Source organism: Acomys russatus, chromosome 7, assembly GCF_903995435.1.
Source record: "Acomys russatus chromosome 7, mAcoRus1.1, whole genome shotgun sequence".
Lineage (NCBI taxonomy): Eukaryota > Metazoa > Chordata > Mammalia > Rodentia > Muridae > Acomys > Acomys russatus.
The window spans coordinates 23,184,018-23,206,442 of NC_067143.1; the positions used below are offsets into that span (position 1 = coordinate 23,184,018).

Below are 22,425 nucleotides of genomic sequence, written 5' to 3' on the forward strand. Positions count from 1 at the left end.
AGCTGGGGAGCGGGTCACTGTCAGGGGGGAAAATAGAATGAGTTATTAGAAAGCTCTGTGAGATGGAGAGTAGGCGGGTGGATAGATTCTTAAGCAGAGTCTGGGTCAGTAACATGTATTCCAAGGTCACCCTGAGTATAGATGGCACAGGAGGCCACTTGGTGCATGAGAGGACAAGAGACGGCTGAAGGGATCTCAGTTAGTGGTCAGGTATGAGGGGAGGATGGTTATCTGTGGGATCACGGCATCCAGGGAACACAGAGGAGGCAGCAGTGCCACATGCTCTGCAAGCCTTTGCCAAGAGCTGCACACTGTTGCAAGGTCCACAGAGGATTCACAGTAGTGGGGTGGGCAGGGATGAGGATGCTGCAGACACACCTGTGTCAAATGCCACTGTAAAGTGGTTGGTACCTTCTGACTTCTCTGAATCTGTCTCTTCACCTTTAAAGCGGTGATGACGCGATCTTAGGTGAGGTGTAGTTGGGAGCATCACAGAAGAGGAAACATCAGCATCTTCCAGCGTGTCTGGTGTGCTTTGTGCCCTTCTCCCATTTCTTCTGTCCTAGGGGCCTTGTTTTCTCAAAATGAAGGCACTAGACCAAAAGTTTTGTCCATTTTTTTCCTGCTATCCACCTCACCATCATGTCCCCTTTGCCTTAGTTCCATTGCTGTGAAGAGACACCATGTCCATGACAACGCTTAATAAAGGAAAACATTTAATTGGGGCTGGTTTACAGCTTCAGACGTTTAGTCCATTATCATCATGGCAGGAAGCGTGGCAGCTTGCAGGCAGACGTGCTGCTGGAGGAGGAGCTGAGAGGTGTCCATCATGATCCCGAAGCAGCAGAAGGAGACTGTGTGCCACGCTGGGTATAGCTTGAGTAGAGGAGACCTCAAAGCCCACTCTTGCCATGACACACTTCCTCCAACAAGGCCACACCTCCCAATAGTGCCTCTCCCTATGGGCCAAGCATTCAAACACTTGAGCCTGTGGGACCATTCCTATTCAAACCATCGCACCTGCCTAGTTCCTTCAGTGCTGTGATGCCTAGGGAACGTCTCCTTTTCCTTCACTCCACTTTGAGTCTGTCCTGGAGTAACCCTATAAGGCTACCCTTGGGCTTCTCTCCCCTATCCTTGGGAGGGGCTCTGTTCCTGTGAGGTAGTATCCACCCCCCTGCCCCCACATCTCTACGCCCCCCCCCCACCCCCGCCCCGATCTTTCTTGACAGCATCCTACCAGACTCCTTTCCTTTGGTCCTTCTTTGTGTTCATACCTGTCTCTGGCTTACTACCTCTTCTTTTTCCTGTTGGAAGTTGGAGTAGGGTTTCCCCGTGCACTCCACTCCTCTTGCCCTGTCTTGCTAGTTGTTCACCGTGGGTCTTGGCTCCTGGCTTTTGCTCTGAGCTTCTTTTCATCTCTCATGGAATCAAATTAATGAATTTCATGGGTCAGAAAAGCTTTAGTAGTAGTTGATATTATTAACTACTAAGAAAGCATAGTAACCAAGGCTGTTTTTTTTTTTTTTTTTTTTTTTTTCATGTGCATTTCAAACTTCTTAAAAGGCTTCGAGTCTAGAAAATGGCCTAGTGGTTAAAGACAGCCTCTGTGTTTTGTTAGGTGAGTCTCAGCCCTCTGTAACTCCAGCCTCAAAGGATCTGACACCGTCTCCTGTCCTCAGTGGGCACCTTCACCCATACTAATAGATACACACACAACAGAGTTGAAATAAAGTTTAAAAAATTTTAGTATTGTGGCCATTTTGCCAAATAAAAAAAAAAGAGAAACAAAAAACCTGTTGTAATCTACAAATGCCTTGGGCTAGTTTCTTTACTTCTAGATGTACCCTAAGAAAGTACTCTTGGATATCTGAGATACTGTTTATAATGTGAAAAAAATTAGAGATGACCAAGTATCTAAGCAATAGAGAAATAGGTTAGAAGAAAAAGGGACTTGTATTTGTTAATAATTTAAAACTAGTTTCCCTCTTTTAGGTTAAAAAAAAGTTAGTTCTTTTGTGTGTACACATGGCGTGTGTGGAGGTCAAGACGTTGTTCAGAAGATGGTTCTCTTCCACAGTGGGCTCCAGCGCTGGAACTCAGGGTTGCTTATAAAGGACCTCTGCCGGCTGAGCCGCCCCACAGACACCCAGTTGCTCTTTTTTTAAAAAATGATGTTTGGTATGCTTGAATGTTCACATTAGTTAAGTGAAGTAAATCTGTTTACAAATACTATGTTCTTGTCCAATTTTATTTGGTTATTTGCAGAGAAAGGATGATTGGCGTAGGCAAATGAATGCTGTTTACCTGTGGCTGTTGAGATCACTCATTTTTTTTTTTTTTTCTGATTTTGCTGTTACCTAACTTCTGTTGGAAACATCTTACTGGATTAACACAACACACTTTTCAAGTTGGAAGCCTGTGTCTCTTTCATTCATAAAGTCTTTTCTTCAGGTATTTCTTTTGTCTGCGTTTTTGAGGAGAGCACAGGGCCACCTGGTCCGTATCGAATGGTGCCTGCTCTCCAGGTCATGGTGACTGTTCTTGAGTAGACGTCACTGCTTTCTGTCCTTTGGGCTGGACACGGTAGTAAGTTGTTGACACTCGGCTGCCAAGCTTTTGTGTAGGTGCGGCGAGCTCACATCTGCAGAAGGGGTGGGGACTGAGAACCTTGGCAGCTCTGGAACAGCTTGGGCTGTAGCGTGAACTTTGGCACACAACCTTATGTGACCTTGAACCGAAAGCTTTAGTTTGGATGGTTAATGTAGCCGGCTTCTCCCAGTGAGCATGTTGGACAGCATCCGGGCCAGTGTAGGCAGTGAGTGACGGTAACCAGGTACCTGTGTGGGTCTGCAGTCTGCAGCCCCATACCTTCTTGGTCTGCAGTGAAAAACCAAGTTGTCATCTTTTTTTTTTATATAATAATACAAGTTTTACGGAAATTCATTTTGGGGGTCTGAAAAGTCATATTTTAGAATGATCTCTGTTTAACAGAATGTTCCGCTTTGCCCTCTTGTCTCCCTTCAGTTTGTGGTCCCGGCATTGACATCCGGAACGACTACCAGCAGCTGAAGCGCCTGGAAAACTGCACGGTGATTGAGGGCTTCCTCCATATCCTGCTCATCTCCAAGGCCGAGGACTACCGAAGCTACCGCTTCCCCAAGCTCACGGTCATCACCGAGTACTTGCTGCTGTTTCGAGTGGCCGGCCTGGAGAGCCTGGGAGACCTCTTCCCGAACCTCACGGTCATCCGTGGCTGGAAACTCTTCTACAACTACGCCCTGGTTATCTTCGAGATGACCAATCTCAAGGATATTGGGCTTTATAATCTAAGGAACATTACCCGGGGGGCCATCAGGATTGAGAAAAACGCTGACCTCTGTTACCTCTCCACTATAGACTGGTCTCTCATCTTGGATGCAGTGTCCAATAACTACATTGTGGGGAACAAGCCCCCGAAGGAGTGTGGGGACCTGTGTCCGGGGACACTGGAGGAGAAGCCCATGTGTGAGAAGACCACCATCAACAATGAGTACAACTACCGCTGCTGGACCACAAACCGCTGCCAGAAAAGTAAGGATGCGCACACAGTGGGGCTTTTTCGGCTTCCTTCCACCCCCTCCAGCCCCCACCCTTTTACCCCCTTCATCTCTGGCAGGGCAGGGTGAGGGTCTCTCACATTTCACACTGCCTTGTGGAAGCCTTTCCCAGGGATGGGGAGAGGTGGGTCTTGGTTAGCTTTTCTATGTAGGTGGGCACTCTGAGAACTGGATGGAGGCTCCTGTGGCTGCTGTCAAGTCTGGTTGGAAACAATTCAGTGCATTTGGAGACTAGAAGTTTACTAATCTCAAACTTCTTGCTGAAAAGGGTGACAGGGCACACAGATGTTTTCTTGCAGGTGATTTCTTATATTCTGGAATTCTTTGTGTTGAAGAGATTTATAGTATCCTCGTCAGTTTGTAGAGAGCAAGAGTTCTTTCTTACGGGTGAATTTGGAATATAGTTGGATAAAGGAAAAACATAATGCCCATCAGTGTCCTGTAAAAGTGACCTTTGGGTCTTGGGACCCCGATGCTTAGGAGACCTGGCTTTTAATATGGAACACTTGGTGGATAGGAGACCCGTGTGCCGGTTTCCAGGAGTCCCTGGTTCAATCCCTGCTTGAGACAGCGCTATAGGAGGATGCGTTTCTGAACCTTTGCGCTTGCGTTTCTTCTCCTGTATGGCTGTTGCGGGAGTCTCACACAGTCACTTAGTGAAGGGAACTTGAAAAGCAGAGTCACGTGGTGGTGATGTTTGAAGCCTGTTTGTGCATCTACAATATGCGTATTTTCTTTATAGAGTAACCTTACCCTGGTGTGACAGATGCTACAAGAATCAAGTTGCTTTCTTGGTTTTTTGATTTTTGATTTTTGTTTTTTTTTTGTTGTTGTTGTTGTAGTTGTTGTTTTTTAAGCTAGAATGTGCCCGTGGCTCAGGGCATTGACTATATTGATTTCAATAATTCAGCAATATTTAGACGCAATGGCCAGCAAGGTTCCCCTTACTGGTTTCCCTCAGCGTGTTAGCTATTGTTAGCCAGCCCAGTTAAAGACCCAGAGAGTTCATACACCCCCAACTAGTTATGAAGAGTGCCTCCTCAAAACTCCTCACCAAACCCCCAAATTGGACAGGCTTGTCTAGTCTCTGAAGTGTATATAATCAACAAATGCAAGGCCAGTCCTCACAGGTAGCTCTTATGTCAACATCCCTTTAGTTGGGGTCAAAGTAGGAATTCACACACCTGATGGCTTCTGTAATTTGGTGTGTGTGTGTGTGTGTGTGTGTGTGTGTGTGTGTGTGTAGGAGTGAGGGGTGTGTGCATCTCTGTGGTGCTGGCCTAGAACAAACATGCTGTGTTCTCCAGCTACCCTTGAACTCATGAAAGTTCTCCTGCCTCAGCCTCTCACGTCCTGGGATTATAGGAATGAGTTCTTGCCCATTGTAACAAAATTTTCGTTTTGTTTATTTCTAAATATTAAAACATTTATTTCATGTGTTTGGGTGTTTTGCCTCTACGTGTAACCGTTCACACCAGAGTTACAGTTCGTTTGTGAGCTGCCACATGGGCGCTGGAAACCGAACCTGGGTCCTCCTGGGAGCTGAGCCATTTCTCCAGCCGTCAAGGTTTTGTTTTTAAAGTAACCTTGGCATTTGAAAAAAGAAATAATCTTAAAAAGCATCACCAGAGATTTGGGTGCAGAAGTGAGAGTCCGAGATGACTTAACTGGCCAGCTCGCCTGAGCTCTGCTTCAGCCTTTTCACGGCGCAGGCGTGCCTCCCTTTAGTGGCGGCCAAACTAAGTATAGGCGAGTAAGTGTTTCAGAAGCTTATACGCTCCGCACAAAAGGGAAGGGTTGCGCACAGCATCGTTAGATACCACCTGCTCAGTGATGGCACAGAGGCTTTGGTCTTACTGTGGCTTTTCAGAGGCTTCTGAAGAAGTCCAGGGCAGAGATAAGGCCTGTATTCTGGTCAAAGTCTAAGGCCATCAGTAGCCAGAAATTATCAAGTAATTTAAATTGTGTAGGCTTTAGTTTCTTTATGTTAAAAAAAAAATGGCACAATTTCTCTCTTCCTCATAGAGGAAGGTTAAATTAGACCAGAGAAAAGCAACCGGGGTTAGAAATTGAGTCCTGATGCCAGTGTGCCTATTGGCTGGACCCGGTCCCTGCAAGGCCGTGCTCTGCAGCCTTTCCCTTGGCCAGCTATACCAGTCCTGATGACGTGCTTTGTGATTTCACAATGGAGGACTTACTTAAAACTGCCGAGTCCATTCAAGGATCTTGTCTTCTTACCTTGTCCTAAAAACTCAGTCATGGTCGTAGGTTCCTGTAGGCTTTCTAACTCTGCTACATTTCTTTTCCTCTGCATAGATTTCTATTCTAGTGTATGCTGTCATGCATATAGAGGCCACTAGCCACGTGCACCGGATCCGAGCTCTTGACCTGTGTAGCCTGCCTCAAATAATGCCTGCTTTCAATATAGAATTCCCAGGATGTAGTATAGGTGAAAAAAAAAATTCTTTGAAATAGTTCCGTGCCCGATGTTTTTAAATTGCTACTACGCTGAAGTGTACTGTGACGGCTGTACATGAAAAAAGTAAAATGTGCTTTTAACGGCGTTCACCTGCTTGCCTTTACTTCTGCATGTGGCCAGTGGCGTCCTCTCTCCTTTGGACAGCGCAGCTTCAGCGGCTTCCTTGGAGGCTGAGTTCTTCCCTTCATCGTCTCTAGACAAGCAGCTTCAATCGTGCCATCTTTCCTTGCCTGTCTCCACTCAGAGCCCTTGATCATCAGTCAGAGAACCAGGGCATCGAGTCCTCACAGTATGCCCACCTCGAGTTCACATGAGCCACTTGAAATGAGTATTTGAAGAATCCCATTAAGCTACGTTCTGCTGGCTGGTGGCAGAAGAGGGAGAGCATCAATGTCTGGAGAGAGAGAGAGGGAGGGAGGGAGGGAGAGAGAGAGATGGAGGGGGAGATGTTGCTGTAGAGGAAAAACAGGTGGTCAAGCTGTGATGGTGGACTGAGTTTTCACTCGGTGTCTTTGCTCTTCTTGGATCACGTCTGCTGGCCGATGGCGTGGAGGCAGCCCACTAGAGAGGGGCCACTCTAGTAGCTACACTCTGTTGTTTCTTTGGTTTTGTGATCTTCTGCAGGCCTGAGTTGTTCCTAAATAGCCAGGGCCCTGAGGAATTGTGTATGGCTTTTTTGCTTTCCTAGTGAAAGAGCTAACAATGCCTTCGCGCTTGGTGGTTGGGCCTTCCTTCCTTGTTTCGAAAGGGCTTCTGCTTCTCCACCTCTCCCCCTGTGGCAAGCCGCTTTTCGTTGGTCTTTTCTCCATGTAGGCTTTGGTAGTTGGTTATCTCTGGCCTTAGTCCATGTGGGCTGCAACAACGGTTCACAAGCTGGATGGCTTAGAAACAGTCGACTTGTTTCTCGCCTTTATGAAGGCTGGAGGTCTGAGAAAAGATGCTGACAGCTTCTCTGTCTGACGAGGGTCTACTTTCTGGGTGTTTCCACCCCCCACCCCCACCCCGTGCTTTCACATGGTGGAAAGAGGCTAGGCAACTTTCTGGTGTCTCTTTAACAAGTCCCAGTCACAAGGGCTCCAACCTTACAACCTAATCACAAAGCCTCACCTCTTAGCACCATGTGGCCAGGCACTAGGTTTCGGTATGTGAGTTTTGGAAGACATAATCATTCAGACCAAGGCGTGGCTGGAGCCTCTCCCTCTCCTCTTCATTGTATTTCCTGATCCTTTAGCATCCTCTTGTCTCCATCAAGGCCAGACCTCTTTAGGAGCTTACTTTTTGTGACCCTGGCTGTCCTGTAACTCACATTGTAGACCAGGCTGGCCTCAAACTCAAGAGATGCTCCTACCTCTGCCTCCTGAGTGCTGTGAGTAAGTGTGTGTGACACACACCACCACCTGGTTTCTTTTTGAGCTGTTAACTGCTTCCATTCATAAGAAGACCACCTCCAGCCACTGGCTCTCTCAGGGAACGTCTGCTCCTTTCTGGGCTCTTTCTATACCCCCCACCTCCCCGTGGGGGGGTCAACACTCTTGTTCCCCTAGCTAATGGTTGTGCCAGAAATGCTACAGCTTGAGCCTTTTTTTTTTTTTTTTTTTTTTGAGTTGCTTCCCTTTCTAATTGGCCATCGAAGCCCTTACCATCCCAAATACTGTTTCGCTCTCATCCTCCAGCCTCCCCATTGCTTCCACAGTGACACAGCTTTTCTCCAGCCTCCCACTTCACTCCACCAGCGAATGCCCCATTGAGTACATCTGCTGTCCCCCGACACTTCCGTAGCAGGGCCTCCTGAAGCTCTTCGGTGGTTTGCCCTCCTCCCCCATGCACCCTCCTTCCCCCATGCAGTATCACTGACACCCTTTCTCAGTCATCTTTCTGTTGTCCAGTCTGCCGTCCTCCATCTCAGACCTGGCTGAGCTCCAGCCTTGCCTTTTTCAGAAGAAGACCCTAGGGCTCTGGAGCCTCCAGGGGTCGTATAGCCTAGCACCTGGCACTGTGTTTCTTGGCAGTGTTGTGTGGGTTCTGGCTGTATCTTCCCATGCGTTCCCGCTAACTCCTTCAAACAGAGCAGTGTGCAAATGGCACTCCTCAGCAAGCTCAAAGACGGTAAATCATGAAATGTGGCTCTGATGTTTCCTCTGTCCCTGTCACCATCACTGCTGCTGAGGAACACTGCCACCCAATCCATCCCTAGCCCTAAATCGGCAAGAGGATCTCCTGCAGACGCCAGCTCTTCTCTCTCAAGATGCAGAAGTCTAAAAGGTTGAATCCTGGCCCCCAGAAGCTATTCAAATGGTTGTCCAGCCGTTTGGTGAAGGCGGGCCCGCCTTGTATCCTAAGGGCTGGAGGTCAACCTTCCTGAGTACCTGTGGTTTTCTGCCTTCTCATGGTATTTACTTAAAGCCATAGAGGCTTCCTGGTATCTGGTTTCATATGTGAACACCTTTTCCAAAAACAAAACAACATCAAGTTAAAAACAAAAGTAAAGCCTGAGACCTGACTGCTAAACTTGGCCTCTAAGCGTCTCTTAGCCTGCCAGAGCCAACAGTTCGGGATTGGGTCGCAGGACTCCATTGCATGTTTAGAGGACAAATCTTTGCCAGAAAACCCCTGAAGGCATGAACCTGGCCGCCCTGGAAGCTAGCTCTGCTGGCAGGGCCACCTTGTTTCTGTGAAAAAGACACTGGCTAGGGCAGTGGTGCTGCAGTGTGTTGCATTGCCCACTTCCCCAAAATGAGAAATCTTGGTTATTGCAGACTGGAGCTTTCAGGATGACCGTGGCTCCCTTTATTGACAGAGGGAAACATTATATCTCAGTATGGGTCCCTGGTCTCAAAATGAAGGCAGGTGGTGTAAAACAGACTGTTCTTCTCTGATACTGGGTCTCACGGCCTTGTTTGTCAAACACTGGTCACCGGGACAGCATAGGCCTATAGAGAGCCTCTTCCTTTTCCATTTCTTTGCATTTCATTGCAGGCTAATAGTCTGTGTCCCCCAGGGAGAAAGCGGAAGGCTTGTTCAAGCATTTTTAAATCCCCTGGAGTGTGAAAGTCCAGCCATGCATTTTAACTTTTAATCTTCAGCTACCTGGGAAGACCTAGAGTATGTCTGGCAATGCCATGGCGTGTCCACCAAGCTGCTGCAGACTGCCAAAATAGATGATGGTGTGTGCCATGAGGCAGGCCCATGGGCTCTGGTGGGTGCAGACCCAGGGGTGAAAAAGTGGGCCCTGGCTTTCCACACATTGTGTTACAAGCCTGTCTCCATTGCCTGGGAACGCCTCTGTTCTGGTCAGCTGCTCCACTGAGGGGGTGAGCTTTATTTAGAAGGGGGTCACATGCCCTGGGCCTCAGTGCTATATGCCTTTTATAGCCGGGTGTGGAGATTGCATTCTGTCCTGATTGCTAACCCCTGCTTCGGTGGTGCTGAAGCAGTTTGCGTCCACATCTCTCTGGGACATCACTTAGCAGACTTGAGTTCTTAGAGCAGGGTGTCTGGTTCCTAGTTTGCTTTGGGCCGGTTGTCCTTTAGTTGAGGGGTCAGTATTTCGGACCAACTTCAGAAGTCAGATTTTCACTAAGGATAATCATCTTAGGGTCTGAAAAGATTTCAGACTCTCTTCATAGTGTTTTGTTTTTCAACTTGATGATTTTGGAGAATACTCCAAGCCCTTCATATCCCTTAGCTAAGCCTACTCTTAGAATGGTTCTGGTTTCTGCTTGTTTTCCTGATAGCCCCTTGCTTTGGTTACATTTCTGTTTCTATCTTGCTCTTCTCATATGTATGCCAGTGTGACATTTCCAACTGGAGGGGGGGGTGTAGCGTGGAACATATGGGCCTGTGGCTAATCTCATCCTGGACTGTGCTGCTCAGCTCCGGTGTATCATGGTTCAGAAGTCAAGTTCAGCTAGCGGTGGTGCTGGGAGGTTTCATTTGGAGATGTTCCTTCTTCCAGCACATGATGGAAATCAGGGACTCGGGTTTAATAAGGTGGGCCTCCCTGAGCTTGGCCCAGGGTGGAGTAGCGTGGCAAGGCTGGTCTCCATCCATGAAACAGGAATGATCAGATAAACCTGGAAAGCACCCTCCAACCTGCCCAGTGCTTTAGTGACTTCTTGGTCAATGGTGGCAGCTGCCGCTATTTTAAAAATAGCTGCATTCAGGGGCCATCTAAACTTTTGAGCATTAAGCTGGACTGGCTGTATATTTATTGCCATATCTGAGTGGTCTTTCTCTGTTGCCTTTTTTGAGTTGCAAACATTCAATTATCATAAGTAGCAAGGGCATAACTTAGGAGTGGTTCTTGCTAATTTAATCGGAATTGTTCAAATTTTCATGTCTGCCCAGATAAGCCATATCTTTAAAGAACACTCAGTGATGTACATATGCCTGTGTCCGGATGCCACTAAGGACCTTATAGGTGTATGTAGACCCCATTCCTTTTGTTATCAAACTCGATGAGTTTATTCTGCTCACAAACTTGGTATTTGAGAGAATTTAAGATATGCCAACAGATTTTTGTTTGACACTGACATTAAATGTTATCTTTTGAAATGCTTTCCCTCTTTTCTGAGAACATTGAAGTGTTTAGAGAGTGGGTATAGTTTTTAGTAAAGATAACAAGGAGGTACATTTTCACTGGTGACAACTGCAGATCGCACACAGTGAAGGTGGCAGCCATCTGCTCTTGGAGCCTGCGCCTATTTATGCTCTTCTTTGGGTAATAATAGCTGTGCGCATACACGTTTGTGTGCGGACATGTGTTTGCATTTGCACATTTGTGTGTGAGTGTTTGTGCATGTGTGTTTATGTGCGCCTGCATATGCGGGCGTACCACTGCCTTTCCCACCCGGCCTCCTTTCCTGCTTTGTTTTGTTTCATTTTCCTCCTCTCGCTCATCGCAGGAAACAAACACCGGCTCTCAGTGTCCTCTCTCAGATCTTTCTTCCGTTCCTGGGCATCAGGTGGGTGGGAAGATGCTGTGCAGGAGTGCCAGGCCCTCTTCCGGAAGCTGGCCTTCTGTTTCTACTCATTATTGAATAGAAGTTGCTTGTTGTTTCTTTGCCTTGGCCACAAACAAGCACTTGGTCCCGTCTTCTTCCTGCCGTTTGTTTTTCTTCATGGGACTACGTGGAATGGCAACAGAGTCAGCGCTTAGTGACTTGATTGCTTGGTACTCGGCCTTGGTTAGGGAAACTGGCAGACTGACCCCCACATGAGGTCGCCTCAGATTTGTCTTGGCAAATCCTAATGAAGGCACTGAGGAAAGTAGCCAGAGTGGCGCAGTAGTTTCCCCTACACATTCTATGAGCTCCAGCAGATGAATGGAATCATAAATACATCAATCTTCCATAGACTATCTATGACACAGCTCAGTTTAAAAGTTGGACGCAAGTAGTGATTAGCAACAATATTTAATTGCATGTTACAGTTAAAGCCTCCATACACTTGGCTGAGTAAATGCTATCAGATTCTTGGGATATTGCACAGCTAGGACGGGGGGAAATCTTTTTGTTCCGTTACTCAGTGGGTTTTAAATAATTGACTGTTCTGTATTCACCAGTGTTCCCTTCAGAAGGTTCCCAACAAATAACCAAGTCATGGAAGCTTCTGAGACCAGTAAAGCGGAGTGGCACTTCTTCCACTCACCAATGGGGAGCTGCACCTCTTTCCAGTTTCAGGTCCTGTCCAGGCAGTCCTGCAGGGGTCTCCGCCTCAGCTCACTGGCCGTCTTGCCGCCTTCTCCCACCTTCTGCCTCTTCCTAACTGTCCTTTTATGACCACAGCAGGGCTCCGGTCTTGACGGTCATACGGGTTTATGAATGGAATCCTGAGAATGTATAATTTTCTCCTAAGAATGTTTCTGTAGCTCAACAAGCGCTTCTTGTTTGCTAAGGGAGAGGGAAAAAAAAGTTTTTCCAAAGAGTCACTAGATGCCAGAGATGACAACGGGGAGTAGGCTGGGGCTCTGGGTGACAATGGACAGGAAGCCAAAGCCTTGCCAGAGGAGTTTGTCTTGCAGGATTAATTTCGTTGTAGGTTTGTTGAGGGCCACACAGTGGCAATGGCATTTGGTGCCCACAGTGATGCAGGGCTCATTTGTACTTTATTCTCAGCCAGAGGGCCTATGAGCCTCACCTATTTGCCTGGCATGAGCAGGTTTCAGACCTTTGAGTTGGCTCAGTCTTACTGGGAAGCTTCTTAAACCTCCTTGGGTAAACCCACAACTTGGGGGCACTGTTGTCATCCCAAGCCTCAGATGGTAGCAGTGGTTCTCAACCTGTGGGTCGTGACCCCTTTGGGGTGGAGAGTCAAACGCCTCAGTCCATTGGGAGAACACAGATGCTTGCATTATGATTCATAAGTGACAAGATTACAGTTATGAAGTAGCAACAAAGATAATTTTATGATTGGGAGTGGGGTCACCACAACACCAAGAACTGTATTAAAGGGGCACAGGAAGGTCAGGGACCCCTGGATTATAGGGACAGGGCTGCAGAAGATAAGTCAGTTAGAGGAAAATGGTAGTCAGGATGGTACTCATACCCTACTTCAGCTCACAAGTTAAAGTTGAATGGCTTGTGAGTGGCTTATTATGGGCTGCTCAGATTCTGCTAGCAAGCTTGGTGTGTAGACAGTTTTAAAAGTAGCACTTCATGTGTGAGCTCCTCAACCTCCTATTATCCTCATCTTGGTTTTGGCTAATGTATTCAAATCAATACAAACTTGACCTTCCTCTGTGCTTTCCCACTTTGGCCCAGATGCCCGGATGAACAAGTGCTAAAAAGAAGGCGGCCCAGCCCAGCCTCATGACCAGGGAGTTTTGCGTGAAAATCTTACATGCACAAGAATGACAGTTTATCCAGATCAAAGTTTCCCAGCTTTTGGCTTACAAGAGTGGCCCAAAGGCTGTCACTTTCCCTCCCTCCTTTTTTTTTTTTTTTTTTCTTTCCTTTTTCTCTCCTGACTTTGAGATTTAATGTTCAGGGTAGTAAGGGTCTAGGGTGGTTGTGCTAGCTCTGGATTTTGGCAATTGCTGCTAAGATTGATGATAGATATTCTAAACAGCCTCTGAAGATTGTACACCGCCACCCCCTTCTCCCTCTCCCACCCCACCCCGCTCTCCCACCCCCACCCTCCTCTCTCGCCCCCACCCCACTCTCCCACCCCACCCCCCTCTCCCACCCCCTGTAAAGAGCAGGCTCCTAGATTGCTTTAGACCGAGGCTGTGAACTTGCATAGGCAGCTGCAGCTCACAGGGTCCCAAGAGTTTTCTAGGAGCCATAGATGCAGGCTGGAAGGCTAGCAAAACACCTGTGTGATCGGGCAGAAAAAAGGAAAGGTGGTCAGAGAAGAGTAGAGCAGGAAATCAGGGTAGGATTTATGTTAAGTGTTGTATTTTTGAAGTGACATTTTCTTGGTCCGGCCTTTGCTGTTATCAAAGTGAATTATTCATAAGTACCGAGAAACACCAATGAAACTTGATTATGTGAAATGCATTTAAATTCACCGAAGTCATTCTTTTCAACTAATGTCGGCTTTCCCCTGGCTAGAATCCAGCAGCTTGATGACCTGGGAAGAGTGTTCTCTCCCACCAGTGTTGAGGGAGGGGTATGTCCACGGTGCTGCTGTTGAGGGACATCAGAGTCCGCAGTGCTGGTGGAATGATAGAGCGGAAGCACGCCTTCCCTGTTGGTTTCCAGTGAGTGTGTGTTGTTAATGTGCCTTTCCCATAGGCATCTGGTTTGGCATGCAAGTTTCAGCCAGAGCAAACCTTAACTGCCAAGGTGACTTACACCATCTCCCCTTACCTGTCAAGCCTTTTGTCTGAGAGTGAGAACTGTCCAGCTTCCATACCCCAGTGTCTTAGTTACTTTCCCATTACTGTGAAGAGATACCAGGACCAAGGCAACTTATAGATGAAAGAGTTATTGGTGCTTACAGCTGCAGAGGGTGAGTCCATGACCAGCATGGAAGGGAGTTTGGTGGCAGGCAGGCAGGTGTGGCATGGCACTGAAGCAGTAGCTGATGATGTAACAAAAAGCAGAGAGAGAAAGAGAGCTATTGACCATGGTGTGAGCTTTTGACATCTCAAGAGTCAACCCCCAGCAGCACACATCCTTCAACAAGCTTACACCTCCTAATCCTTACCAAACAGTTCCACCAACTGGGACCAAACGTTCAAAATATACGTAGGCCTGTGGGGCCATTTTCATTTAAACCACCACAACTAAGCAGTCTTGCCTTACTCTTCCTGCTGGTTCTGGTAGGTATGGAAACTTTAAAGAAGGACTCATAAAATATTTTCAAATGACCAAAATGGTCCATGGTTAGCTGGGACAAATAAGCCAACTAAATGACTGAGTTTAAGAGTGAATATGTAGCTTCCGGTCCCAGGCACTGCAGGAGCTGCCGGTTACCGTGCAGACATGGCCAAGTCCAAGAACCACACCACACACAACCAGTCCTGCAAATGGCACAGAAATGGCATCAAGAAACCCCGGTCACAAAGATACGAATCTCTTAAGGGGGTGGACCCCAAGCTCCTGAGGAACATGCGCTTTGCCAAGAAGCACAACAAGAAAGACCTGCAGAAGACGCAGGCAAACAACGCAAAGGCAGTGAGTGCCCGTGCAGAGGCCATCGAGGCGCTTGTGAAGCCTAAGGCCGGTGGGCCCAAGACGCCAAAGGCCCCCAGCCGCAAACTCAGCCGGCTCGCTTTCATCACTCATCCCAATCTTGGGAAGAAGATTCGAAGCTACATGAGCAAGGGTCGTCGGCTGTACCAACCACAGCCCAAGGTTCAAACCAAGGCGAAAGCTGCAGCTAAGGCCCAGGCTGCAGCCCCAGCTCAGGCTCCCAAAGCTGCCCAGGCCCCTGTGAAGGCCCCATAGAAAAGGCTTCTGCCTATGTGAAGACAGATGGACTGGTGTGACACACCTACCTACACACTATTTACAGATGACCAGTATCCTATGCTGTTTTTACAAATAAACCTGAGGCAAGCTCAAAAAAAAAAAAAAAAAAAAAGAGTGAATGTGTATCTCAGGTCCTTGGAGGTTCATGTTCCTTCTTGCTAACCTTGCAGCCCAGGGTTGTTGGTGAAGCAGAGAAGAGGTTGATATGCCTGTAGATGAGGACAATGGTGAACAGGCTTGAATCGTGAGGAATTCTAAGTAGGATCTTTTTTTTTTTTTTTTTTTAATATTTTATTTAGGTTTAATCTATGTGCATTGGTGTGAAAGTGTCAGATCTTGGAGTTACAGACAGTTGTGAGCTGCCATGTGGGTGCTGGGAATTGAACCCAGGTCCTTTGGAAGAGCAGGCAGTGCTCTTAACCACTGAGCCATCTCTCCAGCCCTAAGTAGGATCTTTACAGACTGTCTCCCCCTCTTTAATTGGCTAAAGTTTCTGTGACCCCTCCACCCCAACCCCCACTCCTCCGGTGGCAAGTTGAGCTGTCCTTGTTTATTGTGAATTCCATGCTAAGCAGAAAGAGATGACAGAAACTCATAATCTTGTTGGATGATAAGAACATGAGATGCTGGGATGGGGTGGTAGGTCATTAGGTAAAGCACTTGCTTCATGTTAGGACCCCATTTAACCCCTAGAACCCATGCAAGAAAGCGGAATATGGCACATGCTTATAGCCCCAGAGATGGGTGTGTCCGGGTCCTGGTCCTGGTCCTGGTCCTTGCTAGTAGGCCAGACATCCTATTTGGTGAGTCTCACTCAGGCCAGTGAGAGACCCTGTTTCAGAAAATATGGAGGACGGCACCCAAGGACCAACAGTGAGGGCTGTCCTCTGGCCTCCTCAGAGTACATACAGCTGCATATAGATGAACGAACACACACACACACACACACACACACACACACACACACACACACACACACACACACACACACACACACACACACACACACCCCCCCCCCCCCCCAAAGAATAAGAAGGTGAGAACTTACACTGTGTGGCAAGGTAATCCCAGCTTTGGCTGAAAAAGGAATAGAAGTAATAGGTGCTTAGGGCTCAGAGGAGGGCAAGTGTGGTTGGTATTTGGAGTTTTGTTTGGACCAGATACTTGCCTCCGGTGAAACTGAGGTCTTCACTTAAGAATGCTCACACCGGCTCATTCCTGTTTACCCAGCATTGTATACACGGCTCTCAACTCAGGAGTGGGTTGTACTTCAAATGTTAAGATGTTTGGAATGTGAAGTATCTACGTAAAAGCAGAGGTTTAGGTGGTGGTTTGCATCCCAGGATCTCGCCATCTGCTTGGGCACCTGAGAGTATTTGGCTCAGACCATCTTTTATATCTGACTGATGCCCATAGTTTTAATTCTGTGAGGAGAAGGTGAAGTGTTGCCTTTTTTTGGTGGTGGTTCGGGGGGTGGGGGGGGGTTGGGTAAGGTAGGATGGTTGTAGGAAACTGGTTGTTTCCATTTTTACACCTCTCAATAGTCCCTTCTGAGAGCTTGACACTTCTCCGGATGTTGAGGATTGCAGACATGAGGCAGCAGGGGCGCAGAGGAAGCCGGAAGGTGGAAACTAGTACTCTGCTCATCCAAGGTGGCAGGGAGGGTTGGAGAGGATTCTGAATGGAATCAGAGACGTCTTTAGCAGGACTTGAATTCCTTTCTGTGATGCCTGTGTCTGAGAATTATGGACGGGCCACGTATTGGCTGGTTTCCACTCTTCATGAAGGGCTGCTGAGAAAGTTAAGCCATACAAAGTCAGTGTGTGTCCAGCAGCGATTGAGTCTGAAATGGGAGGGTCTGGATACAAATGTTTCTCCTGGACTGTTGGTCTCCTCTGTAGCTCTGTTAAAAAAAAAAAGGGCAGAGATATTCCAGACCACCCTACCCCTGCTTTTGTCTCCTCTGCTCTCTAATCAAAGAAAAACTCTTGGTTGTGATCATTGGCCTGGAGAAATACTAAATCTATGTGAAGTATGCAGGCATGAATGGGCAAAGGGGGGATTTGTGGACGAGAATCTGCTGAAACAAACAAGTAATATAAATGGGCAGAGAGATATATATTAAATTGATTGTATCTTTCAGCTCCTGGTACTTAAGGCAGAGATAAAGTGGTGAGAAAAGGCTGTCATTTGAGTAATGAAAAGATGAGGGAGTTTTGAAGCTAGCTGGGATTTTCCTGCCTGTTGATAGAGTAAGTTGGATGCTGGCCTATACAGGAAGGCGTCGGGCAGCTCCGTCTAGAATAGAGCATGGTCCTGGCTGCTTTCTGAGCTCATAGAGGATGCTTACATCCTCAGGCTGGAGTTTATTGGATAACAGCTCATTAAACTCCTGTCAGAAGCCTTCATTTAGCGTTGTGGAGAGACCTGCAGTGTCTACGTTATGAAGCCTGTAGGTTTTTTTTTTTTTCTTAAAGCGTGCACATCAAGTATTTGCTTATTAAGTGGGGCAGTAGATTAGGACTCAGTGCAGTTTTCCTCCCTCATACTATGCCCAGAAGACCCAAGATTTCTTGGGGGGATTTTTATTATGATAGTAAGAAAAAAATTTAATTAGCAAGTTGAAAAAAAAACACATGGGAACAGTTTAGGCCAGTGCTCAGTTAACTGTTGTATTGTTGATTAATATTTTGAGAGAATAGACAGAATGAAGCAGATGTACCCTTTGGGGGGGAGGTTATCTTTCAGGATGATAGGAAGCAAATAAATGTTTGAATTACCAGACTGCAACAAACTACAACAGAGAGGCAGTGACATCTATCTGTGTAGGTTATCCCATAGTGCTACATATACATCCCAAACGTGTAAGCTCACCAGGGCGGCTGGCTGACTGTGTGGTGCAGGTGTGTGTGCTAGAGGTGCCACATTCATGTGCAGACAGTTGTATTTGTAGACCCACAGAACGAGTCCACGGGGATGGGGGTGAGGGAGACTGACTGCATAGTTGAGGGGACATTTCTGAATTAGGGTTGGCCAGTGCAGGAGATCACAGCTGATTTGGGTGATGCCATGACGGCGTGGGTTTTGGTGAGTGAGAAGAAGCCCAGAGTTGCTTGTCTGCGCCTTAGTTAGATCAGACGTCTTTTCTCCATTGGCCTTAGCAAATGCTTTCTTGTCTGTGCTCATGTGGTCAGAGGTAAGAGCTGTGGCCTTTCTCTAGCCTAGAAGTTGGTTTTCTGGTGAGTAGAGACCCCACTGTCTCTTTTCCTTATGTCTACAGGTACATGCAGGCGAGTACATAGATGAGGTAGGGAGATGATACTCCCTCCTGTGGGGTCCCATGGCCTGGGGTAAAGTGAAGACATTTTGTGGACAGAGGACTACAGCAGGTGCACATTGGCCTTCCTCCGTAACCATGCACAGCAGGGCCCTTCAAACCTAGGCACTGTCTGCAGATTTGGTAGTTTGGGAGCAGACTGTCTTTGAAACAAATAGAAAAGGCAGCTCCTGGAGTTGAGTTCAGTGACAATGTCTGTTGTTACACAGCACATTCTAGGAAATAGCCTCATGAGTGAGTCCCCTTAGCCTCCCAGAGGAGTGATAGTGAGCCAGGGTGGTCACTGGCTTGGACAAAGCCACCTCCAAGATACCAAGAGACCTGGATACTCCCAGCTGCTACTGCCTGCAGTCCGCCTGCCTCAGCTGACCTTAACACTGCCAAGCCCCCTGGTCTGAGGCAGCCGCACTGCTGCACCAACCTGACGGTTGAGACAAATACACAAGGTCTTCTTAGATCAGGATCCCATCCCGTCTTCCAAGATCTCTACGCCATTCAGTGTTTTCTGAAAAGAGGAAGAAAAATTCACCTCTAAATCCCAAGCATTTGACAGAAGGACATTTGGAGGCTAATTTGTGATTAAAGCTTTTCAGAACCTTTTCAGAGATTCCCACACCCTACCCCCCCCCCACCCCCCCACATTTTGAGATTTTGCAAGTTAGTTCCTGAGGTTTCTGCAACTTGTGCAATGAACTGTGTTTCTTAAGAACTTCTAGGGGCTTGTCCCTGGTGACCTAACCCACACATACCAGTCCCGCATCCTGTATGACAGTAGGATGTGGATCCCAGGTTGTGGAAATGGCTGCATGAATCTGCATGGCTGGATGACAGCTCTCTCAGAAAGGGCTATGTTTAATGACTACCGTGGCATTTCTTGAGCAATGGCCAGGCTCTACACAGCTCAGCCGTTGTCTCATCTGATCTGTATGTGGCCTGCCATAGTTTGCTTTTTATTGCTGTATCAAAGTAGTAGCATCTTGATGAGGAAAGGGTTTATTTTGATTAAATGTCCCAATCACAGTTCATCATTAAGGGAAGCCAAAGCAGGAACTCAGACAGTACAGGAACCCGGAGGGTGGAAGCTGAAGCTGAAGCCGAAGCCAAGTAAGGATGCTATTTATTGGCTTATTCAACCTGCTTCCTTATATTACCCAGGACCACCTACCTGCTCAGGGGTGACACCACCACAGCGATCCTGGCCTTTCCACATTAAACATTAATCAAGAAAATGCCCGCAAGCCAATCTGATGGTGGCAGTTTATCAACTGAGATTCCCTTTTCTCGGTTACGTCTGGGTTTACGTCCAGTTGACAAGAAACCAGCCAGCACACTCGCCAATTCCCTTTGTGTGCCAGGAGACTGAAGAGCAGAGTCCTGGCATAAGTTATGCAAGGCACCTTGCAGCTAAGTCTCTAGTCCTGCCTTGTGGGAGTGACTTAATGGCCTGTCTTACTTAACAGAAGGCTGCGGCCCTGTTTGATGAGTTTTTACGGATGCTTTGCTTAAGCTTGTATGTTTACGTATCTCCATGGTGATTAATAAATATAGTCAGAGCTCTGTTGGCATGATGTCCTTCTGCTCGCCCCTCCCCTTTACCTGTTCATTCTTCTTCTCTTCTCTCTGTTTCCCAACCCCTCGTCATCTGGTCTCCCTCTCAATGCCTCCTACCTTGCCACTTGTCACTCTGTCTCTCCCTAGTGCCCTTTTCACATGGCTGAGAACATATATGATTCTTAAGATTAAAAAGGGTGGAGTTGAAAAGATGACCCAAGCATAGTTAAACCATGGCTGCTGTTTAATTTCACGGCAACATGTTTCTGAATTGTAAGGCCTTGATTTTGTCTGACTCTTTAAGTTTCCCTTCCCCAGGCAGGATTGGTTTTTACATCAATGAGTTGTGTTTATATGGGAGCCAAAACTTTGATGTTGATCAGTGATCAAGCACCTTTGTTTGGCTGATTTTTAACTAGGGAGGCTTTGTTTTCAAACTATTCTTTAATCTTATGAAATGGACGCCCCAGCTCTGATGATTGGCAGGTTGTGGTAAAGGAAGAAAGGGATGTGGTTTACAGTAAACTTTTTATCCTTTTATGAGAAAAATATGTAATCATCAAACAGAGAGTAAAATGCATAAAGCCTCAGGAAATAACTTCTCAAAGCAGATCCTGGATGGCAGGCTTCTACCCTGAATTGGGCTCCTAAAAAGCAATTGAGGCAGGCGGTGTGACCTGACATTTACTTTCTTGCCTTTTGATTGTGCCACCAACATTTACTGGATGTCTTTTTCAGTGTTAGAAAGGTAGACTTAAAACTTGGCTCTCTGGCCGAGCGTGGTGGCGCATGCCTTTAATCCCAGTACTCGGGCGGCAGAGACAGGTGTATCCCTGTGTATCCCTGGTCTACAAAGTGAGCCCAGGACAACCAGGGATACAGACAGAGAAACCCTGTCTTGAAAAACCAAAAAGAAAAAAAACTTGGCTTTCTGACCCCATGAGAAAGTGAGCCCTGAGTATGGAGCCAGATGCTAATGCAGAACTCTGTACTATTGAGTACCACCTGGGCACAGGTAGGCATTGCTCCTGGCCACCGTGCCCTTCCTCCACACGTGCGAGGACTGAAGAGCAGACTGTGGTCTTCTTCCTGGCTAGGGCCTGGGCAGTGAGGGCCCTCCCTGCCTATCCTGTGTCTGCCTGTCCTCCGGGTGGGTCTAGCACGGACTGGGATTCCTATGGGCTTAGTCACCATGCTGCCGTGGTTGGAGGACAGGGAAACCGCTGGGTGCTCTGTCACCCCAAAAGAATGTAGGCTGGGCTGGGGCTGCCTGGCCCAGAAAGTTCTCTGGGCCCTATGGCAGATCCAGCGTAGCTGACTCAAGTCTACCTCTTTTTTTCCTATCAAAGAAAAAAAGAGAGGTGAGATAGGAGCACAAGGCAGCCACTTTATTCACTGAGGAGGACTTTAAAATGTATTTTTGGTTCTTCACCTTTCCAGACCTGTAAACACAGTGACTCAAGATAGGCATTTTCCTGAGAGCTGATGTTTGAGGAGACATCCTGCCTGTTGTGGCTGTCTTCACTGGATCCTTTTGTCTGTCTTTAGGGGGCTGGCTGGCAGGGTGAGGTTGGGAGTGCCAGGTCACTCTGAGTTCTTCTTGTACTATAGACCCAGCAGAAGGCTGGTTGCCTTCCTGCTGCGTCCAGCGAGCAGGTCTGGCTCGGTGCTGCGCTGCTCTCAGGTGCTACTAATGGCACTTTCTGAAGGATCAGTGACCAGTGGTAGACTTCCTGGGACTGAGCCCAGGCAGGGGTCTAGTGATGAGGATGTCCGCTCACAGCCATTTAATGTGACCTGGAACAGACATCTGTGCTGCTGCATGGGGCCACCTGCAGAGTCAGCCCCTTGGCTCTGCCCCAAGCCCGCTCCTGAGCATTGGTGGTTTAGGCCCCAGAAAAGGTCTCATGGTAGGAAACAGATCTGACCTAACATTTTGGGCAGCAGAGCTGACCTCTAGAAGATTTGCCGGGTGTCCAACTCTAGACGCCCCCCCCCCCGCCCCCAGCTTCCTTTGAAAGGAGTTGTAAGTAGGAAAAACCGGCCTGAGATCAGGGGCAGTTTTTTAGTGAATAGCTGTGGCACTCTTACACTTTAAAGAAAGAAATGCACACAGTAATTGTCAAAAAGGAATTACACTAGGTCAACAGTTCACAACATGACCCTTTTGAGGGTGGAACAGCCCTTTCACAAGTGTCACCTAAGACGGTCGAAAAACATTTTGATTCATAACAGTAGCAAACTTACAGTTATGAAGTAGCAATGAAAAAAATTGTATGGTCGGAGGTTACTACAATGTGAGGAACTGTGTGAAAGGGTCGTCGCAGCATTAAGAAGGTTGGGGACCACTGCACCAGATAGAGAAAAGTAGTAGGGCAGTTTGAGGGTTGTTTTTTTTTTTCCTGATTTATGTGTTTCAGAAGAACAGGATTCTTACTAGACAATTGTTGATGTTTCCCAACTTAGATATTGGGGCTGGAGAGATGACTCAGTGGTTAAGAGCATCTACTGCTCTTTTGGAGGACTTAACGTTTAATTCCC

At 47.4% G+C, this 22,425-nt stretch overlaps 2 protein-coding genes across 2 annotated transcripts in view; both read left to right on the top strand.

Moving 5' to 3' along the window:
• The window catches only part of Igf1r (insulin like growth factor 1 receptor), a 276,403-nt gene that overhangs the window by 44,696 nt on the left and 209,282 nt on the right, over positions 1-22,425 (top strand). Inside the window, 1 exon segment of the mRNA XM_051148717.1 lies at positions 3,028-3,573. Within this exon segment, the coding sequence (XP_051004674.1) occupies positions 3,028-3,573 (546 nt within the window).
• On the top strand, positions 14,469-15,086 carry LOC127191568 (60S ribosomal protein L29-like). Its single transcript, XM_051148716.1, has one exon. It carries the CDS (start codon positions 14,508-14,510, stop codon positions 14,970-14,972), a length of 465 nt encoding a protein of 154 aa, XP_051004673.1. The 5' UTR covers positions 14,469-14,507; the 3' UTR covers positions 14,973-15,086.

Coding starts and splice junctions, on each gene's coding strand:
- LOC127191568 (XM_051148716.1), top strand. CDS start 14,508: ATGGCCAAGTCCAAGAACCACACCACACACAACCAGTCCTGCAAATGG.